Below are 24,031 nucleotides of genomic sequence, written 5' to 3'. Positions count from 1 at the left end.
GCTATATGAGAAGATTATAAGAGTTATATGAAATTGAATTAAGTAAACAGATTAGATTATATATATAAAGAAATAATAGAAGTGAGATGTGTTTATAAGTCTGACATAGATGAATATGAATATGAATTATAAGAGTGCTATATGATTTATATTAGGATAAATCTTGAGAATATATATATATATATAGATATGAAATGAAATGAGTTATATGAATACATAATTATGTGATGAAATGGTGGATTACCTGAACATGTGAATATATATATATATGTCTAAGAGAAGGCATAAGATTAAGATATAAGCAATGTGACTATAAGTATATGTGCTCTAAGTGATATGACTTATAGGTATTTCTATTATAATGTTACATGATATGTTATGTATGTTAAATGAATTATGTGAGGGTATAAGAAATGATATGAAATATATATGTGAAAACAAGTATATGTTATGAGATAAGACCTATGACTATAAGCTACGTGAAGGTGTTCTAGGTGTTTCTATATGTTATATGAAGTATATGATCTTATGTGAACAAGATATGATAAGTATGTTTACATGAATAAATGTGATTGGGTGAGAAATGATAGAAATTATATGATAACATGATATATGTGACATGTGAATTATATGGAAATGATCTACGTGTAAGTGAACTACGTGACTATGTGATAATATGAAAAGAAGCTATGTGATACGTGATATGTGATACGTGAATTACAAGTTTATGTGAATATTTGAAATGAAATAAATAATAACGCCCATGTTATGTGTCATGAGAGCTAGGGGTATAGTTGGCATGCCAAGAGTCGAGGGTCTACGCGGTCCTTCGGGACATATGTATATTCTTTGGAACATGTGTGAAGTCTTGAAAGACATATACTTGATCCCTAGTATATGTATATGATTCTTAAGGAATAATATGTGGTCCTTATGGACATCATTATATGGCACTACGGTGCAATTCTACGCAGTCCTTCGGGATATATATATATTCTGTGGAACATGTGTGAAGTCTTGAAAGACACATACTTGATCCCTAGTATATGTATATGATTCTTAAGGAATAATATGTGGTCCTTATGGACATTTTTATATGGCACTACGGCGCAATTCTACGCGGCACTTCGGTGCAATTATACGAGATGTGGTGACAGCATTAGTGCACAACCTCTATAGACTCACATATCGATAGTTCTCACATATGTACATGGGCTAATCCAGAGACATGAACAAATATATGTTAGTGGTATGATAAATGTTATAGAAATGATATGATGTTGTGTGTGTATAGTGTTTGATTGAAAAGGTTAACCATAAAAGTATGTGATTACATGATAAACTGTTAATGATGAATTATGTGTATGTATGAATTTACTGCAATTGATCTGATATGATTTTATATGATACGAAGAATGCATGGAATTGATATAACATGATAGAACAGAACATGCATGTATTGATATATGTTATAAAGTGCATTATAAGTTGTTATGCCTCACTAAGTCTTCGACTTAGCGTGTGATTGTTTCATACGTAGGTTTCGAGAAGAGTAAAGAGTAATGCGGAGCAAGACAGGTCAGTTTTCCTTACCAAATGTCAGATCAGAAAATATAGGTATTGTATATAGAGTGTAGTTGGCATGTAGTCTAAAGACATAAATTGTATGAACTCTGATATATATTTTGTAAACGTTTTGAATAAGTTAAATGTTATCAAAGTTTTTAAATTACTAACTATTTTATATGAATAAATGTTTGAAAAGTCAATGTGACACTTCGGACTCGTATCCGGATCGGATACGGGTTGAGGGTGTTACAATAATTCTTTAATTTACCAATAAAAAATTAACCTCTTGAGAGAAATAATCGATCCCTTAACTACTTGAATGAAATTCATAATATAAATCACATAAATTGATTAATAAATAATAAAATTACATAAAGGCATCACAATAAAAAATGAATTAGTAACTAATAAAATTCCTAGTACATTAATTTTTATTTATTACATGAAAATTATTATTGAAATTACAATAAACGTTACCCCTTGCAATTTATTTTGGTAAGACCAGACACTGGCATTTTATATTTTATATATAGAACGTTAAGAAATCACTACAAACAAGAATCTGTCCATGAACACAATATGTCAACCTTTAAGATCACTAAAAAGCACCATAAACATCTAAACAATCCTTTCCCTTCCACCCCAAGATCTATCCCCTTCATTCAAGGTAATCTCTTCACCACTTCCCAGACACTGCCTCCCAACCAAAGTTTCCAAGTTGGGAAGGATTTTCAGCTTCTTTGGAGCACCGAAAATGGTGGATGTCTCTCAATTTCTCACCTTTCTCAGCCTTCAAAGTCATTATGGTCCACCATCCCTGGAGAGGCATTTATATCTGCAGCCGTGGCTGAGACCGAGGTGGAAGAAAGCAGGGGTTCTTTTGCTATCAAAAGCAGATATATTCAACTGGTCTGCCATCACCAGAGTATTGAAGATATAATTTTTATCAATCGATTTTTCGATGAACATCATGGCTTTCTGCCTGATTATTTGGATTTGGATCATCTCGAAAGAAACCCCAAGTTCGCAGATTGCCCTGTTTTGGTTATAACAGGTCACATTTTCAGCAGAAGGAAAATGAAAGGGCCTCGAAGTTGCATAAAATCCGAGGCAAAGATATCTTCTGCTTCAGCTAGGTATTGGGTATTGTTTGATCAGAAGGAAAATAACCAAATTGGATTCCAAGTGAAAATTGGACAACCTAAATTTCAGCTTCATCGCCACAAAGCTTCACCTTCAACAGCATCGGAAAGTTACCGCCGCTTAAGGAGGAAACTAAGACGGCGCCGAAAATGGAATGTGGGATGGTGCTGGTTCCTTTCAAGGAAAAAAGGGTTGACCGCAAATTCTTCATCAGAGGAGGAACTAGGAGAATCGAATGTCGCGGAAACTATAACAGAGTTCAACAGGGTTTGTTTAACCTATGCAAGTGAAGAAAATGAGATATTTTTTGGTTTTGGAGAGCAGTTTTCTCACATGAATTTTAAGGGTAGAAGGGTGCCCATTTTTGTTCAAGAACAAGGCATTGGAAGAGGAGATCAACCTATTACTTTTGCTGCCAACTTGGTTAGCTACAGGTAAGGTTACTTTGCAATATCGTTAGAGGTTTAGGCTGCTTAAGCGTGAATTTGATGGCTTTGAAGTTTGATCACAAGACGAAATTTCGTTGTTGCAGAGCTGGGGGAGACTGGAGTACTACTTATGCTCCTTCCCCCTTCTATATGACATCCAAGATGAGGTCTCTTTACTTGGAAGGATACAACTATTCCATATTTGATCTGACTCGATATGATAGGGTCCAAGTACAGGTATTTTTAGATACAGGTCGCATAAAACTGAATTTCAGATTTAAAACAAATCATAAGACTACTGAATTTGGTTATGAAACAAGTGATGCAAAGTTGTATCTTTTTTATATCCTAGAGTTATTAATTGTAGTCCGTTGAAACATATGTATACTTAAGATTAATGAATGTCATAAAGCTCGTAAGGAACTAGGTTGTTTGAGGCTCAATCAGATTTAAAACTTGCAGTTTCTTATTTTTTGTATGCTGGAGCTTGCAGATACATGGAAAAGCAATGCAAGGGAGGATACTGCATGGAAACTCACCTTTGGAGATCATTGAACACTTCACGGAAACCATTGGGAGGCCTCCTGAGCTCCCTGAATGGGTAATATCAGGAGCAGTGGTTGGCATGCAAGGGGGCACGGAAACTGTACGCTCTGTTTGGGATAAATTGAAAACCTATAAGGTTCCCATTTCCGCATTTTGGTTGCAGGTTTGCTCAATACTGAAACTGATAGAAATCAACAAGTTTGTGTTTTAGTTTCAGAAAAACTTGAAACATAGTAAAGCTAGTTTTGTTTTGTTGATAAGTTTAGAGGAGTTGGGCTGCAACTTGTGATCTATCAGCTAGTATGAGATGTTTCAAAATAAATTTTAGTATGTTTAAGCAAACATAATAAACTAAGAAATCCAGATACAAGTTTTCTGTCACTTTGATGTTGAAGCCATTATGATGTAGGATTGGGTGGGGCAAAGGGAAACATTGATTGGATCACAACTATGGTGGAACTGGGAAGTTGACGTAACAAGATACCCCGAATGGCAACAGCTGGTTAAAGATCTTGGCACAAACTACATTAAAGTGATGACATACTGCAACCCTTGTTTGGCACTGGTACTTTTCTTCCTGTGCTGCTGCTTCTTTGATGTCTTGTTAGATCCATAGCAATGAACAAGCTAAATATATGCACTTGTCTAACCAATATAGGGTGTTGCAATTATTTCTCTTTACCCAGTTATTGAAGATATTTCATTTTGAGTACAGGTTTTCCAAACAATCTTTTATGAACCACTGCACTTTAGTTTGATAATGATGTAAGCTTGAACCCTTATTGGAATTTCAACTTCTCTTTTACAGGTGGATGAGAAGCCTAACAAAAGGAGAAATCTCTTCGAGGAAGCAAAAGAGCTGGACATATTGGTGAAAGATAAGCATGGAGAACTATACATGGTTCCAAATACAGCATTTGATGTGGGAATGTTAGATTTGACACACCCACTGACAGCAAGTTGGTTTAAGCAGATTTTACAGGAAATGGTGGTTGATGGCGTGAGAGGTTGGATGGCTGATTTTGGTGAAGGTCTGCCTGTGGATGCTGTGCTCTATTCAGGTTCATATGTGAACCATACATTTACTGATGCACTATTAATGTTCTCTCATTTTGCTGGCACTGGTTTCAATCATCTCCAAACTAGTTTGCCATCTCATAACTAAACTACAATATTTCAAGATTTCAATCGGCTATCATTCCCATGCTGTCTTCCAGAAATGCTTAGATCATTTAACATGTTATTTTCTGAATTTATTACCCTAGTAAATTTCCCTTCAATTCTAGTAACAAGCATAGTAAATAGTCCTTTTGCGAAGTGTGTTATAGCCATTCTGTGGTTCAACATCCTCAAATTAATTGCAGCCTTTCTTGCCACGTGCAGTAAACTAGAGAGTTTCTTGGTAGGAGACTATTTGTATAATCTCCTTTGCAGATCAAATGATTACATGATAATTATTTTCCTGTTTCTTAGCCCCCCTCGTCTCCTTTATGCCTACTGTTTTTCTGTTAAACTATATCAATGAATATATACTCATCGTTTCAGGTGAAGATCCTATTTCTGCCCATAACAAATACCCAGAACTATGGGCTCAAATAAATCGCGAATTTGTGGAAGAATGGAAAAATAATCATGCGGGAAAGGAGAGAGAAGATCTAGGAGACTTGGTCTTCTTCATGAGGGCTGGTTTCAGGGATAGTCCTAGATGGGGGATGCTGTTTTGGGAAGGGGACCAAATGGTAAGCTGGCAAGTTAATGATGGGATAAAAAGTTCTGTCGTTGCCTTATTGAGCAGTGGACTTTCGGGTTTTGCTTTTAACCATAGTGATATTGGAGGCTACTGTACCATAAACTTACCTGTTATTAAGTACTGTCGAAGTGAAGAGTTGCTTTTGAGATGGATGGAGCTCAACGCGTTCACCATAGTTTTCCGGACTCATGAGGCAAGTCAAAGTCCTTCATTCCGAAAGATCCTAACAATCAAACATACAGTTACTTTCGATATCATCATTTTAGTTTGGTTAAAATTAGACGAGAACACTCCTCAAACATCAACAAAAGCTTTTAATTGTTACCTAGAACACAAGTTACTGCACTAATTTTAGGTTTAATGTTAAGTATGTCCCTAACATAATTCAGGAGCTTTATAGAAACATGATACGCAGGTTTAGGCATAGTGAAGTATGTTTTCAAGATTACGAGATATTGAAAGAAGGAATCATAGATTTGGTCATAGGAAGCCGAAATCACCAGATTCTTTACAAAATTGAATTCTTTTAAAGATAACTATATTTGGTACTGTGGTGTGATATTGTTACTAATATCAATGTTTCGTCTGGCAGGGAAACAAGCCTCGGTGCAACAGCCAGTTTTACTCTAATGAAAAAACTCTATCCCATTTTGCACGCTTTGCTAAAGTTTACAAAGCATGGAAGTTCTACAGAGTCCAACTCGTAAAGGTAATGCGAGAAACATGCAGTTACATATGCAACGATAATTCAAGCAACATATTTCTAATGATCTGACAAACTTGATGGGTTTTTTTTTACACAAAACAAACAGGAAGCAGCTCAAAAGGGATTACCTGTCTGTCGTCACCTGTTTCTTCACTACCCGGACGATGAGCGGGTTCAAAGCTTGAGTTACCAGCAGTTCTTGGTAGGCAGTGAGATCCTAGTAGTTCCTGTCCTTTACAAAGGGAAGAAAAATGTAAAAGCTTATTTCCCAGTTGGAGAAACTTGTGCTTGGAAACACATTTGGACTGGAAAGTTATACCAAAAACATGGTTCTGAAGCTCGGATTGAAGCTCCATTTGGTTATCCAGCTGTGTTTGTTAAGGTTGGTTCCACAGTTGGAGAAACCTTTTTGACAAACTTGAGAAATCTTGAAATTTTATAAGCAAACTATATTGTTGAAGGTAGCATAGTTTCTACTCATATATGTGTGTGTCATGCAGACATAGTTATAAATAATAAAACAATAACCATTATCCGTTTCATATTTGGGTACAAATATATTCCTATTATATCGTGATTGTAATTGTTCATATTTGGGTCCAGATATAATCCTATTATATTCCTTGACTTCCATCCCCAAGGGAGCTTGCACAATGAAAGTGTATGTCACATTTGGGAGTCCAACATTTGTAACACTTCTTTTAATATTTCGATAACCTTCAATTTTGGTTAGTCTGCTTATGAAGATTGATGGATAATTGATGCCGGAAATGAAATTGCTGGAGGATTTTCTCGGGCATTTGAAGTTTGTCTTCTACATGGATCGAATGGGGGATCCGTTGTAACAAGGCAATCTAAGATAATCTTTGCTTGTTGTTTCGAAGACTAGTCCTGGATTAAGGGCTTTGAGTGGGCTGATTTCTCCGGCTCCCGTCTCGTGAGATGGCAAAGGATCCCAAACTGTCCATCAATGTTTTCTCCATGTTATCATACACCGTTGATGCATTAGGTAAAAGGAAGGGCCAACATTAGTCCAAATCATGGATTTCATTTACTGATAAAGTTGGTAACTTTACCGGTTGTCATGAGTGCCGATCTGATCATGGAAGCAGTCCATTTAGGATGGACAGACATTACGATGCAGAAGCCCCTGTTACATGTGGACAGGCCATCGATGTTCCGGATTTTATGGCATATCCGGGCGGCTTCTTACAAATCGAGGTACTCCCTTCTTCAACTTTTGGAATCACCGCAGCTAAAATGGCCACCCCTGGAGCCATTATATCAGGCTAAAGGAAGGGAAAGTAAAATACCAGTAAGTTTGTAGGTATTTGTGTGATGGAGAAATATATTACCTTGAGAATGTTCTGTTAGCAGGTTGGGACCTCTTGATGAAAAATATGCCATCACTGGTTCTGGTTTATGCCTTGGAATTTCATCTGTAGGAAGGATAGTCGCAATTGGATTCCTATCACAACATAAACGGAAAACTTAAATCATATCGAAACTGACAGTGTATAAGTTTATGCACTGTTTACTATCTGTGTAGATTTGTATACGGGAAGTACATCAAATACAAACTCGAAAAATAATAAATATGTATATATAGGTAGGTGGTCTTACTTGTTAGAGTTGAAGTACTTGATCCTATGGTACTTCCAACTTCGGCAAATGGAAATGGTCCAGAATCAAAAGGAGCACTTCTATCATTTTCATCGATCAAAATCAATCCCTTGGATCCAGCATCTTCGGCTACTAATTTCTTGGTTTCCCTTGATACCACTGGGAAACTGTCCAAACAAACAATCACTTCTCCTTTCACCTTTGCTGGATCTAAGGATCCGGGATAGCAACTCCTGCAATTAGCACTCAACAGGATTCATTACAACAATGGCTACAAATTAAACATACCGAGTCAACAATGTGTTGATCATTTTATTTTCATTGAAGTACCTTGCTCCTGATATTGAACTGTATTTAGCAGCAATGTCTTTTCCATATGCTAGAGGATAGGTCTCCGTCCGAGGGAGGTTTGAGAAGTTGATGGCAGATCCCTTCCAGCACAACGTCATGAAAATCAAGTCTTACCGTGTACAAGTGTTCATGGCACTAAATTTTGAGGGGTCAATTATAAAATTGTAAAAAAAAAATCAACATTTTTAAGAGCCAAGGTAAATTTCTAGCTTTTTGGGGTCTAAAGGGAAATTTTTTTAAAATTCAAAGGATCATATAGTATTTTTTTTCAAATTTTAGGGGGCCAAGGCCGGCTCCTTCTAATCTCGAATACAAATCCAATTTCCTGAATTTTGTTCAAATATTTCAGATTTTTTGTTTCGTTTCCAAGTTGATGGATATGTCAGCTGATGATATCATTAGAATTTAGAAATTGACAAATTGTTGATATAAAATGCCAGAGCTTTCATTCGGCATTATTCAATCAATCAAAGACTCCAGGTTCTTTGAACTCTCAGTCAGACCAGGAAGCAACGTGGTACAACAGTTGGTATAGAAAACATAACATGCCTGAAGAAATCTTCTTTCCTCAAGCCACTGATTTTATTGGCATAACTTGTTATTTGCCATCTTTTCCACTCATTTGCAACCAAAATCTCTTAGATAACAATTCCCATGACGGGGTGATTTGCTTGACTATCTATACAAACCAAAATCTAGTGTTGGATGATTATTATCATTACTATACATAGGATGGGAGTATGATCAATTACATTACACCAATTGAAGTGTTTAAACATTTATACAAGCAAAAGCAAAAGGTAATTGGATCAAACAACCCAAAAGAAACTATCATCGTCCTGCTTTTGGTCTACAGTTTGAAATATTTATCCTATGTTATATAATAGCGTTCGTAATAAAGAGTGCAGAGGAATGGTCCAGCACTAACTACAACCTAGAGCCTCAAGTAATAGAGTTGAGAAACAATAGAAATCATTCACCAACCCGTGTTACTCATAACAGAAGGCAATTGCAATAGTCAATGCTTCCATGCTGCATAATAAATTGTTGACTGTCGACAGCTTACCAAAGCTGATTTCTTTTGGGGATTATATTTATTTATGTACGGATTTGGTTTCCTTAGATAGGCTGATTTTAATTGTATTTCTTATCATTCTTAATTTCAAGTATGATATGAGATTGATTGTTTGGTCTGAGGTGGAGGAGGGTAGATAAAAGCGAATTCTGATGGGGCAAGAAATGCAGTGACGGGAGTAGCTTATGTCAGGGAGTTCTTCGTGACTCTAATGGTGATTGGTGCTATGGACGTATGATTGGTTGCTGTTTATTTTTTGAAGCAGATTTGTGGACGGTGAGTGTAAAGCCCGCAATATAGATGCCCGTAATGTAATTTTGGAGCTTGGTAATCTTGCGGTAGTACGTGTTCTTAGAAACATAGTCTTGGAGCACAGTAGTTAGGGTGTTATGCGCTCTTTGAAGATGCTACCACAAAAGCTGCGAAATGAACGAGTACAACATGCCAACCGAGAAGGGAATGTTGTGGCTGATCGAATGGCAACGTTAGCTGCAAGTTATGTTGTTGATTGCACTAGCTTTACCAACCCTCCAAGGCCGATTCTTAAGTTACTTGATAATGATATAAAGTGGTTGGGTAGCTCCCGACTTGTTAGGTTGTAATTCTATTATTTTTATATATAAAAAGTACGAGTTGATCATTCTTTTTTTCCCTATTTAGTTTCTTTAAATTACAATATAAATAAATATAATACAACATATTCTATTTATAAGTTCAATGAGAAAGTACAAGTAGTAATGAAATGCATAATGCAATTTCATTTCCCATGACATGAAAAATGAAATGAGTGGAGAAGAATGAGCCATTGCTAAATTTTTCTTCTTTTTTCCCCGTCATTGTGGGCATGTGGCGACATCAATTTTATGCTGATCATCTACCATTGACCCATCACCTTCCTTTTTGTCTCCCCTTTTTCTTCTCCACAGGTTTTCTTTCCTTTTATTGGCACTGTCTCCTGTTTCCTTTGTTTTTTGCGGTTATCTCCCATCTGATCGATGGGGGCTGTTCTCCCCAACAATCATGGTCCAATCTCGGGTTTTGATCTCGAATGGAGAAGAATGTGCTCCTCCGTCGACGAAAAGCTTGTGGATAATTAAGCAACAACGAGAAGTTAGTACATGAAATTATTAGGAAGTTTGTGGATAAGCAATATCTCTACTCTATGATTTAGTGTAATGAAAAATATATCGATCCTCTTAAAATTTTCAAATTCTCATGTATTTTAGATATATCATTTTTATTTTCTATCGAGAATTTATTCTAAAAAGGGGTACCGTGCTGCCAGGTGATGGATCAGTGAAAAATACGGAACTGATATCATTTAAGAATGGAGGTTTTAGAATCTTTGAAGCTTGGGAGTGCACTAGACTGGAAACTAGTGAGCGCGAGTGGTGCAAGCTGGTCTGGCTCAAATATTGCGAGAGGATTATTATTGAAAAGGGAACACATAGCATTTCGTGGGAATTTTGTTGTATAAGAACACCACAAGTTAAGATCTAATAAAATGAACTTTGCTTTAACCATTTTTATTATTCTATTTCAGGATGTTTTAAGACTTTGTTATATCCAGGAAGCATAAAAGAATTTCTTTGAACAAAGTGTTTCACACCACTAAGTCTATTTACTGCAAAACATGTTTTTTATTTTTTCATAACAGTACCATTCAGCCATATAAATCAATCCATTACCATCCTGCTTTAATATCAGCTGTGGTTCCTAAGCAATATTCTAAGCGGTTTATATTCAAAGCTTTTGCAGAAGATAGCTGCTTAGGTTGTTTCAGCTTTACACGAGTCTTCCATGAAGTTACTGGTAGAGGGGTACGAGCTTTTATATGTTTTAAGGCATTGTCCCAACCATCACAAAGATAAACTACGAATTTCATCACTCAACTTTAATATCAATCACATTTTTGGGCATTAAACTTTTAAGAAGTTCATTTTGATCACTTAACTTTAACATTGCTCATGTTTTGGTCACTCCACCGTTAAATCACAAATGGACTAAAATAGTACCCAATGCACAACATGATGATTATGTTTAAACATTATAATAAACCTTCTGTATTTTTCTTATATTTTTTCTTCACAAAGGAAAATCGACCGGGAATTAGAACCGAGTGGAAATAAAAACACAGATGATATTTATTCAGTTCTGCAAATTGATCATGTCCACCAATTCTTGCCATGCTAAGAGAAAAAAGAAGAAGAGAAAGAAAGGTATTTGCTTTACCTGAAACGGAAGACATGCCGATATTCGGAGACTCTGCCGGAGATAAAGCTAAGAAAAGGAGAATGGACATTAACAATACAGGAACCCAGAGAAATATCAATGGCGGCGGCGGCAATTCCGGCATCACCAACGGGAAAACTAAGATCAACGTCGTTAATACAACCATGAAAATGAACGATCTCTTGATCAACATCAAATGCTTCACCGCTCTGGATCTTCACGTTATATATGGATATATGATCCTATACGATCTAAATCCTCTTCTTCATTGCTAATATCTGAGCAAGCAATATAGGTTAAATTTCGTGCATTTATACAGGGAATTAATTGTATGACGAAATGATGATGATAACGATGAAGAGTTTCCAAAAAAGAAAAAGGGAGAAGACCATGAAAGTCAAGTGTTAGACAAGGCCGATCCTCTCTTTCAAAATAGCAACCAATTCTTGCTGGGTTCAGTGTTACATTTTGAGTTGTTAAAGGTCACCACCATCACTGCACATTTTTGACTAAAAGGTTAATATGTCTGGGTTCACATAATCTTATTTAAATTAAATAATATAAAGATTAGAAATAAATATTCTACGCTTTAGCAGTAATTTTTTTTTAAATGTCTCGATTTATTTTATTTATGAAATTCAATAATCTTTCAAAAAAATGAAATTCAACAAGTTTATCTTCCACGTGTAGAATGATTTTCTTTTTCAAAGTATCACGTGTAAATATGTTAATCACATTGTTTCAAAGTTTGATTTAATGAACCAATTTAAAGGGACAAAAGAACAGCAACTATTTAACGTTGAAATTTGACACTGCATTGCTAGTTATGTTTGTTGGTTTCTACTATCAATTTGATTTCTATCAACAATAGGTAACTCTATATTGGTGAAAAATTTAAGCATTTCAATTCTATTTCCAAATTAGCTATATATATATATATTAATTACGTTATATGTCAATAAAATGGTAAGACATTATTTATTATCACGTGAGCGTTGATGTATAGTTGTTAAAAAAAAGTATTGAGGTATATAATATAATAATATAATGTGATATAAACATTAATTAAATTTATTTTAACGCACCTCAAAATTGTTATTTAAAATAAAATCAAAATATTCTTTGACTTTTACTTTTGTTTTCTCAATTTTTATTAATTATTTCTATGTTTCAAAATTAAGTAAATATTTTATTTAAATGTAATATTAATTATTATTTATGTCGAATTATATTACTACATGATATACATTATTATTTACATAAAAGTTAATAATTTTTATAATAGTTCTATTAATATGGAATTCAACTAACATATACTAATAATTTGAGATGAAATTAAAACGTTTAAAAGTTTAAAGATTAATTTATATTAAAATCATAATTTAAGAATTAAATTAAAATATTTAAAAGTTTAAATATTAATTTAAAATAAGGGCTTTAGGTTGAAGATGTGTGGGGGTGCAATTAGAATATTGCTTCGGGCACTTTCTAAATTTTATGATGATTTTTGTTCTTGTTCATTATTTCTTTATATTAAAGTTGATAAAATCTGAATCGGATACGGACGAAACTGCAAACAATCAGTAGAATACTGGATTTTTAATGTCAAATATTAAATATTGTCCGTTATCTATTTTAATTTTTTTAAAGAAATAATTATGTCATACAGGTATATATTATTTCCATTTAAATTATGTTTAATCATATTTTTAAAAATATATCAGCTATATTTTTAACGATAATTAAATGATAAAATTAATTAACCAACTCATTAATTATTGTATTGTATGAATGAATAGTTTAAATGTCCGTACATTGCACAAGTTAGTTACTTGCTAATTTTATATTCATTTGGTTATCAATCTACTTTTAGATTATTACATGCATAATAACATATAAAAGTATATATTGAAAAATCAATATATTACATGTATAATTAAAAATAGAAGTCAACAATATATATAACAAGTTGTTAAAAGTTTTCAATTCACATTTTCTCATTTTTCAATAGTCATTAGGAGGAAAATTTCCTTTATCCTCCTCTTAGATAGGAATTATTCAATAAATAATAATGAACGCTTGTACTCTTATATACTCAGTGTTTAAATCCGAAATTTTAAAAGATAACAATAATTTTCTTAATGATTAAATTTGTTGACTCATGATAAATGAAAGTATATCTATAAATTTTATTGTATTCAACTGCCTAGAATGCAAATTATACATAATTAGGGTTAGGGATTAAATCCTAATATTCAATGTACCATTAAAAAAGTCCAAAGAACAAGGGAATGTCAAGTACATGCACCAAATCATGGGTACATGGGCGACCGCCTTCAGATTTATTAAAGCGCTCATTGTTTGAAAATGAAGGCAATCAAATGTGGATTTTGAGAAGGACAATGATGGCTCCAGGCTGCGTTAGAGATATTCCTTCTATTCATTTATTTTGGAACTTTTTTCCTCTCAAGGAAATAAGGATATTCAAGCCTACCGGAAAATATTAACTAAATTATATCATAACCACTAAGATAGATAAAAATAATTTTTGAAAGACTTTATTACATAATTAAGAGTAAATTATATTGGTAATCATTAAATTTTAAGAGTCTTTTCAATTTTTTTTTTGTTTACCCTCCCGACTTCAAAGCTTCGTTTTGATTAATTCGACCTGACCCGCGTTGTACACCTGGTTTTGGTGGGATAATGGATATCAAAGCCATTATAAAGTTTGCACAAATCAAGTGATCTCATTGGTTAAGAAATTTATTGTTATCTCTTGAGGACTCGGATTCGAGTACCACGTATGCAGGAGTAATGAGCGTTTATTATCAAAGTGTTAAGAGTCTTTAAACAAATATTATCTTCTATTCACCCCAATTTTTTTTTAACTTATTGTAAAATTTTATGCTTGATTCAAGATTTACTTAAAAGATATTTTATGTTCAAGAATAATCAATCTTTACACCATCAGCAAGAATACACATACAATTAAAAATTTAGGCATAAACCATTATCACATGTAATTTATAATTTTTTTGAATTAATTTATAACTTGTTTTTAATTCTAAGTTTTTAACATATTCAATGTGTCATTTTAATATCGATTACTTTTTTATGAGTATCAATATCCATATTAAAGTATGGATACTTAATGAGAGTATCAATACTCTCCGTTTTTTAAGGCCTAGTTTGACTGCTTTACATTCATGTTCTTATGTAATGACTACCGATCTACTATGAGATCCTAAGACTTAGAATAATTAAAATACGTTTAGAGTTACATAAATGTGAATACAAATATTCTATTTGTTATTAAGTTTGTAATGAGCTTGCATTGACTATAAACTTGCCATTGTGTGATGTTATGATGAATGACCATAATCACTATGCTATTACTATTTAGATTTACAGGCACTAATTTAACTGCATGTCGACCTAGTGTTGTGGGTTAGTTAGTTTTTTGAACACTCAATATTATATTTTTAATTTTAGTGACGAAGGACTATCCAGATACTTGATATTTAATTATTATTTATATGCACTGTTATATTAAGGTTTACTTGGATAGCAAGTAAGTTATACATATTGGCGATAACAATTATGAAGGGATTATATCATGTGTATAAATATGATAAATGATAATTAAGATACGTGTATTATAGGTATATACTCCAATTGTTTTTTACTTATATTGTGATTATATGTTCATGAGATTTATGAAGTAAAGTAGACTATTATATGTGTACAGTTGAACTTTGTAAGTTCAATGTTCATAATTATATTCTGTGTACATGTTATTGAATTTTGATTTAAGTTTGAGGAACGACATCATCAAGAAGTTCTAATAGTAGATATCCCAAGGTACTATATTTATATAATTTTAATATACATTTGTATTCGTAGGATTCTTACCATGTAATTTTAGTTTATAAATCTTTTTATATGTATTTTGCCGATTATTACAGTATTCGATATTAGAACTCCAGGTTTTGTAATAACTGCATTTTAAATTTCTATGCTTTAGTTTGAACTTATTCAATTTTCAAATTACTTCGTTTAAAGCAAAAAATTTAAAAGTTTTATTTATGAATCACTTTGACGATTTCAATGTCACACTTGCATGTCCATCAAACTTACCAAATTTTAGTTAGGATGTTACACAAATAAAGTTTTGTCATCTTACTATACCTTCGAGTTTAAACAATAAATTATATAGAATAACTATTGAACTTGCTTTGTTATGTGGGGGCAGAATTTGGGCTGAAAAAAAGAAGAATAGATTTGACTAAAGAGGATATGGTGAGAAAAACACATTTACAGATGGGTCACTTAGAACACAAATCGAAGAATGCACCTAATAGAGGGACAGACTAGATCTACGTCATAGATTTAAATAGCAGCCCGTTTTTTAAATACGTTATATAATGGTAGTGGTGTTGTTCGAAACTGTTATTATATGATTATGATACTCACAATTACCGTAATAGCATTTTCTATGTCCGTAATCACGATAAATACAATTCAATCGAAAACACGACGGCCATTACAATTTAAATCTCTTATCATACTACATAAGATAAAAGTTTAAAGGGAGAAAGAAAAAGATCTAGATGAAGAATTGTGTAAGGGACCTAAATATCATAGTGAAACTTGTAACGATACCTGCTTAACAATCGTTAACAATAAACACCTATATGGCTATATCTATAGTTGTATACCCTCGACTACTAATACGTGGCATCGCATGATTACCTATGGCATCAAATTTGCTTTCTTTCGTTATTCTTTCTCTCCAATCAAATATTGAAACTGGAAATGTTAGTGTGCGAGTGAAGGCCTATCTTTGTTTAAGAAAGAAAAGAAAATATGAGGGAAAAAGATGAAAAATCTAAGTGACAATTAGGAAGAAGAATCCAAACTTGCTCCGTCAAAGATTCAACAAGAAAAATGAATTAAACTTACATCCTTGAAGAAAGTACATACAAAAAGGAGAGAACCTTACATCTGATCAGTCACCGGCGGATTTTGGATTTTATTCTTTCGTTTTTGCTTCCCCCGCAACGTTCAAACTGCACCAACGAAGACGGTGGGGCCTTGAGACGGAGACAAGGCCAAGAAAAGGAGAAGAATCATTATCAGGAGCGGAACGAAAAGAAGCATCGACGGCGGAGGTGGCAGAGACGGCAGAAGCAGCGGCAGCAACAGCAGTACCGCTGCTAAAGCCATCATGATCCATCTCATGCTCCGATAAACCTAAGATCCACGACTCGGTCAATGGCACTAGATTTCCGCAATCAAATCCTGCCTTCTCATCATTCACAGCATCTCATCTTTTTCAAATTCCTTGGCGTTTAAAGAATTGAAATGTGAGTTGAAAACTAAATACAATATAAATCTATAAACTTGTACTTAGTATTAAAAAACTATAAATAAATATATTTATTAAATTTTTAAAAATTAATATAGTTGTATGATTAATTGTCCGATATATATAAAAAATATAAATTTGTTTTAAGTTAAATAGAAGTGGTTAATCTTATTAAAAAATAAAAAAAATCTAAAATTATAGTAAAAAGACTTATAACTTTAAGCATAATTAAGTATAATTTTTTTTAAAATGTATCATAAGTGAAATGATAAAACATTTATATTAAACTTTTAACTTATAATAATTCTGTATTAATCATCAAATAAATTTTACAGTTTTCCTTATTAAAAATATGTCTAATATCTTGTTATCTTTGTATAATAATTTAATTTATATTTTGTTTTTGTATATTTCCTCAGTTATTCCTGTATTATTATTTATTGGTCATTTTAGTAATATTTTTTGTTAAAAGATCACATGATGTTATTAGAGATGGTCACTTGTGATAAAAAATTAAAAAATATATTTAATTTTTTAAAAGAATCGAAAGATATAAAAATATAAATAAAATAAATTTTATAAAGTTTTTTTTCATTTTTTATTATTCTTTTACAATTTTAACGATTTATTTTTTTAAAATAAATTAAATACAATTTTGAAATATATAAATTTCAAAATATAAGTTCTGAAAATTATAGAGTAATTTTATATTTTTATAATTTTACGAATTTTTTATAATACATAAAACATTTGATTAAATCAAATGATATTTCTTTTAAGAAAAATATTATGAAATAACTAATAAAATAGAATGATGTTATATAATTAACTAAGAATAAAATGATAATAAGAAAGATAATTTGAAAATTATGTAAAATCAAAGTGAAAATTTAAGTAAAATATAGAGATAATGAGAAACTAATAGTTAAGAATAAAAATGTTTAAACAATTGAAAAGTTGGATTTATATGTCAGAAGTCAGAACTGCCCATAGTCATTACAAGTGGGCGTACCCCACTCCGTTTTTGTGTCTCAGTTCAATTAACTGAAATTTGATACCACTTACTGTAGCATTTATTTATTGGTATTTTCTCACATATAATATTACAACTAGGTTGGGGTATGGGACCCAAACTCGAAGTATTCCGACCCGATCTGACCTGATATGGTCATATTTTTTAAATAAAAAAATTGAGATCGGGTCGGGTCTGATTTTTTAAAGGTAAAGTTCGGATCGGGTCGAGTTTGAGTTTAGAGTGAAAATACCATACCAGACCCCACTAAAAAATATAATTTTACTTTATATAGTTATGAATAATTAAAACAATACTACTCTATATATTATTATTTTTAATTAAATCATTATTTTTATTGAATAAACATAATATTTTATTATTATTTCGGGTCAGGTAGGATCGGGTTCGAAATTTATCTCGAAAAGTTAGGTCAATTTGGATCAGGTGGATGATATATATTTTTTTGGTCGGATCAAATTAGATGAAGGATATAAATTTTCGAACCTGATCGAGTTTGTTGAAACCTAACCTAAACCGACCCATGCTCATCCCTAATTACAACCAGTCTAATCATCAATGGGCTATGATTCTATGAATAAGAATGTAATTGGTTTTTTATCTATCAAAATTCTATATAATGATACACTATTTTAAATTAGATTTTTTATAGATTCATTATAGATAACTCTTCCTATTCAATTTGTTTGCTATGTAAATACGAGATTTGAACTCTTGATTTTGTTTAAGAGATTTATTATCTCATTTCACTATATTGATTAATTATTAATAAAAAATATTTGATTTGACATATTGAATTCATTGATTTGATTATTTGATAAAAATTATCAGATATTTTCTTTCTAAAAAAGTTTAAGTGGAGTACTTGGTCCGTTAATTTTCGTATGTTTATGGGTCTAGTCCATGTTAAAAAATGATGGGATAGAGTTTACACTAAATTAGTATTAATGACTCTTATTTGTATCTTAATTTATGATATAATTGATACAACAATATAAAATGACTTGATTTTATTTATTTTTCTAATAGTATGAAGTGATTATAAGGTAATATTTATTTATAAATTTCTTAATCAATTGATAATACACTCGTACTTGAACTCAAAATCTTTAAGGAGAATATTATTTTTTTTACCACTGAGATCATTTTATGAGTTTTAATTTGCTCCATTATTAAATAAGATTAATGAGGTAAAAATAATATAAATGAGTATTAATTTGCGATAGCAAAACGAAAGAGCATTTGAGTTTTATTGTTACTCTAACACAATGTTAATTCTATTAAATATATGTTTAAGGAATAATAGTAGACTCATGCTGACGAGACAGTCGAAGACTTTTCTAGTGAAAGTCTGAATATTTTATAAATATAAATATTCTTTATTTTTATTTTTAATAATTATATAATTACAATATAAATAATTTTCTTTAATAATTTTTATATTTTTAAATATTATTACTATAATGCAAGTTTGATTTCATTGAAAATATGTTTCAAGAATGGTACTAGAAATACAATTAAAGATATTTTCAATGAAATTATTTATAAATGTTTTTAAACTTTGTTCTTTAAATAATTTATTGTTTATTATTTTATAAATTTTAATATTTTTATTTATTTTAATAAATTTTTATTTTTAAATTAAATAGATCCTAGAACATTCAATTAAAATTAAGTATACTATCCAACTTTCGACTAAATTATTTATGCCCTTAAATTAGGCTAAAAAAATCAATCAAGCCCATAATTTTGATATTTCGTTAGAAAATTTTCAATTTAAAAACTCTAGCCCCCCTTAGAATTTCGGGATATCCGTTCGGAACTTTTATACTTTGGTATCCATTGGAGATATGGGTACATGATCAATGTTATATAATGTTCAGTCCATGCTAATCATCAATTATTAATAGAGAAAATAACATAGTAACCGAAAATGTCTTATAATATACGATTTTAATCAATTTTTTTTTGAATTTACGAAAATGACCAACAAATTCGCAACGCGAACTCCTATTTCGCAATCTAGTTTCCAAATTCGTAACGCGAATTTGTAAATCACAACGCGAATTTGTAAATGCAACACAAATTTGTAAATCGCAACACAGAAGTCAAATTCGCAACACAGAAGTCAAATTCGCAACGCGAATTTTATTTTCGAATTCAAAACACAATATTAATTGAGAAACACAAATGTAAACATTATTATCGCAAATCATAACCTAAAACCCTAAATTTCAACTCAGTCTCATCTCCATCTCTCACTCTCTATGGCGATATCCGTCCCCATCTCCGGCGAAATTCGTCTATCTCCATCTCTCAGAACAACCCTCACAACCATTCACGATCATAAATGGAAAATCAACCACCGATGGTTAGTTTAATATCTTATTTTTATTTTGAAATTGTTGTATTATTATTAGATTTTTCTGATATTGATGATAAATTTACTGGTAATTTTAATATATAATCTATAACCATTTCACTTAGATTGCTTAGTAAATTCATTCGGTTGCTGCCAATACTGCCATGTGAAGTTAGTATTTATCTTTGTTTTGTATTTTTGTTGAAGAAATACAATTCATTCAAGTTTCAATTTGCAGAAGAATAGTTTTTGAAATTTAAATTCGCAACACGAAAATGAAAATCGTAACGCGATCGATTTTTATTTTCGCGTTACGATTTTCATTTCCGCGTTGTGATTTTAAGTTTCAGAAACTACTCTTATTCTGCAAATTGAAACTTGAATGAATTGCATTACTTCAACCAAAAAACAAAGACAAATACTAACTTCACAGTGTTGCGAATTTAAGTTTCAAAAATAAACTACTACTCTTTATGTTGTCCTTGAACCTGCACTAAACCTATATGTTGTCCTTTTAAATGTTTATATAAGTGCTTACTTCTGGAATGTTATATGATGTTTTGTGAACTATGATGAAATAATGACTTGGGTGAATACCGTGCTAGTTTGAAACATATTTGGCTTTGTTTTCACTATTTAATATCATGTCTATTTGTAGTGTATAATTTGTAGTTTTTGGTATATCTAACTTTGTATGTTTATTGTTTTTGTAGAATTTTTTTGGCTGCATTGACCTTAAGGAATAAATTAAACATAGCCACTAAAATTGTGTCGACGCTTACACCTCTACAAAGAAAATTGTTTGAGGATACTTGCTTCGGGCCATGGTTGAAAATACAACATCCGGGTGGAGATGCTATGTTGACACATTTGCTTCTTCAGACCATGACTAACGATCTACTTGAGAGGATACAACGTGGTGATGAAGAGATATGATTTCATTTTCCTCCGGTGTATACTTGTTTTGGGCGGGAGGAGTTTTGCTTAATCACTGGTCTACGCTTCGGACACGATGATGTAACCCGGTACACTAGTCATATCTCCCGCCCATCATGGTTATCTCGGGTTTTTCCTGAGCTGGCAAAGTCTAAGCCAAGTTTACACGTCGACGACTTGAAGAGATTATTTGTTAAAGATGGTTTTACTCGGATGGATGACATTGATGTTATCCGAGTATGTCATTTATTACTTTTGCATGCCAGCTTTTTAGGCAAAGAGGGCAGACAATCTATCTCTGGGGACCTAATATTATTGGTAGAGGACCAAAATGCATGGAACCTGTTTATGTGGGGTTCATATCTATAGAAAGCTACCTGGAAGAAGTTTTCGTCTGCCTTTGAGGACCGAAAATGTTTGCGGGGCGATGGTTCTAAATACACTTTGACAGGCTTTACTCAAGCTTTACTTGGGCCTTCAAGGTAAGAATTTCTATATAATGTTTCCAAATTTATAATTAATTATTTAACAATTACTAATGTTTGTGTATTATATTATTGTTCGTAGATTTGGATATTTGAGGCTTTCCCCAGCATGCGGACATATGCGATAAAAAAATCAAATGATATTCCTAGGGTTATTACCTGGAAGAGGATCTGCATGTTGGATTGGGAAGAGTTACTCCCATATACGACGATGAATGATGTAAGTTAACACACAAATAATACCATATATAAACAAGTTATTACTAGTACACGTTTAACTTTGTTTGAGTTTTTATATTGTTAGGATGTCAACTATCCATTACAGAGGCTGACACCCACAGAGGCTGAGCTTGCCACTGATTGGTCGCAAGCTAGTAAGCAATTTTTTTTATGGGACGGATGATGAGCACCCCCCACTTCGAGAGCCATCACCTGATCGGGCCGATTCGACAACTCAACACCCGGAGCCATCACCTGATCGAGCCTCTTCTCCACCTCCACCATCACCTATTCCATCACATCATCGAGCCTCTTCTCCACCATCACCTCATGATAGGCGACCGACAAAGAGGCCACGACATTTATCTCCCTGTTCTCCACCTCCACGGGATGAGTTAGGGGAGTTACGTGATAAGGTCGGTGCTTTGCGTGATGAGGTTGATGCTTTGCATCATGAGGTCTTTACTTTATGTGAAGACAATGGTGCATGGGGTGATGAGGTTCGGTCTTTACGTGGGGAGGTGGATTTTTTACGCGATGACAATGGTGCGCTACGTGGTGAGGTATCTACTTTACGTGATGAGGTTGTCGCTCTACGCGAGATTGTTTTATCGTTACAGAATGAGGTTCATACTCTACGCAATAAGGTAAATTTGTTTAATACTATACTAAAAATACAAATAACCTTTTTTCGGTATTATTTATTTGTTTACTGATTTATGTATTAATTTATTTTCAGCGGCCCGATAAGGTATATGTTTTACGTCGGGTTTTTTCTTGCACGACGGGGTTCACGCATCAGACATCGTGCACGTGTCATTACGTCTCCGTTCACCCCACTAGTGCCAAGACTCCGTAAGAAGCCTGATACACCTATCATCGTTCAAAAGGCGCCTCATATTGTTCAAGAGGCCCCCTCTCATCATTGAAGAGGCCCCTCCCACCGTTCAAGAGGCCCCTATCATCGTTCAAGAGGTCCCGCCCGCCGTTCAAGAGCCCGATTCACATGGCGTCATATGTCGACATATTGATAAACCCCCTTTCGTGCCTGATATGATGGATGCGAGTTGGCTTTCGTACGTGTTACCGACTAGTACCATTCCTCAGCAGGAGAGGGAAACATTACCGGACACAATTACGGATAATACCCTTTGGGCTAAGACCGCAGTTGATTTTTATCTACATGAGCGGAGCAATGGGTGTTATTCTGACCTATGCAAACTCAACGATGTTATACATTTGTTTTTTGATCGGTCTTGGTGGGGTATTTTATTAGGGGTTGAAGATAATGGCTATCTCGAAGGGGTGGTAAGTCTTATATTCTTCTTATATTGCATTTTGATTAATTGTTTTTTTAATTATTAATAAATTCACTAATATATGTATTTTTTTATAAAACAACATATTGATGCATGGGTGTCACGTCTTCTAATAATAAGGAAATTGAGGAAAATAAGAAATACTCTATGGACTATTATGTCGACGTCTTTTCACTTACAAATGAACACCACAAAGTCCATGAAAAGCATCTGGAAAACACCTTCTAACAGCGTTGTCAATTGAGTTTGCCCTATCGGATATGATTGTCAGATTGCTAATAGGACCAATGCAATCCCTAAGATGCCCCATAAACCATGTCCATGAATCAGAGGTTTCAGATTTGCCAACCCCGTAAGCTATTGGCAGTATCCCATTGTTAGCATCCATGGCTACTGCTAATAAGTTTACTCCAAGGTATCGACCTTTCAAATGTGCTCCGTCAACTATAATAACTAGGCGCATGCAAGTAATAAACGAACGAATCTACAAAATAATATATATACAAGAAATATAATCATTTAAATGTGAAATGCATGTAACTAACAAAAATGAGTCAACAAAATTATATTAATTTACTAATCGCAGCACCAATGGCGATAAACAGCAACTCAAAGCGTCCATCTCTATCTGTTTTGATATGAGTTACCGACCCAGGATTTTTCAGCTTTAAATTGTGACAATAAGCCGACAGTTGGGCAAACGATGCTTCTGGAGACCCCCTCAACAATTCCAATGCATAACATTTGGCTCTCCAAGCTTGAGAATATGAGATACTAATCTTGAACCGAGCATTCATGTCAGTCATTATTTCATGTCCCCGCTCTGCCATTCATAAACATTAACTCAACCAGAAAACCACCCAACACCTTTTTGTTTGCCTGT

At 33.0% G+C, this 24,031-nt stretch overlaps 1 protein-coding gene and 1 pseudogene across 1 annotated transcript; one reads left to right on the top strand and one right to left on the bottom strand.

Moving 5' to 3' along the window:
- Positions 1–2,148: 2,148 nt before the first annotated feature.
- Positions 2,149–6,603, top strand: LOC120162232 (sulfoquinovosidase-like). Its single transcript, XM_039172402.1, has 8 exons — positions 2,149–3,146; positions 3,245–3,377; positions 3,634–3,849; positions 4,096–4,251; positions 4,495–4,747; positions 5,232–5,629; positions 6,029–6,145; positions 6,249–6,603. Exons 1-8 carry the CDS (start codon positions 2,149–2,151, stop codon positions 6,582–6,584), a joined length of 2,607 nt encoding a protein of 868 aa, XP_039028333.1. The 3' UTR covers positions 6,585–6,603.
- LOC120161539 lies at positions 6,590–8,214 on the bottom strand (annotated as a pseudogene).
- Positions 8,215–24,031: the final 15,817 nt, after the last annotated feature.

The sequence above is a fragment of the Hibiscus syriacus genome, unplaced genomic scaffold, assembly GCF_006381635.1.
Source record: "Hibiscus syriacus cultivar Baekdansim isolate YM2019G1 unplaced genomic scaffold, ASM638163v2 tig00111402_pilon, whole genome shotgun sequence".
Lineage (NCBI taxonomy): Eukaryota > Viridiplantae > Streptophyta > Magnoliopsida > Malvales > Malvaceae > Hibiscus > Hibiscus syriacus.
This window is presented reverse-complemented; position numbering and strand designations above follow the sequence as displayed.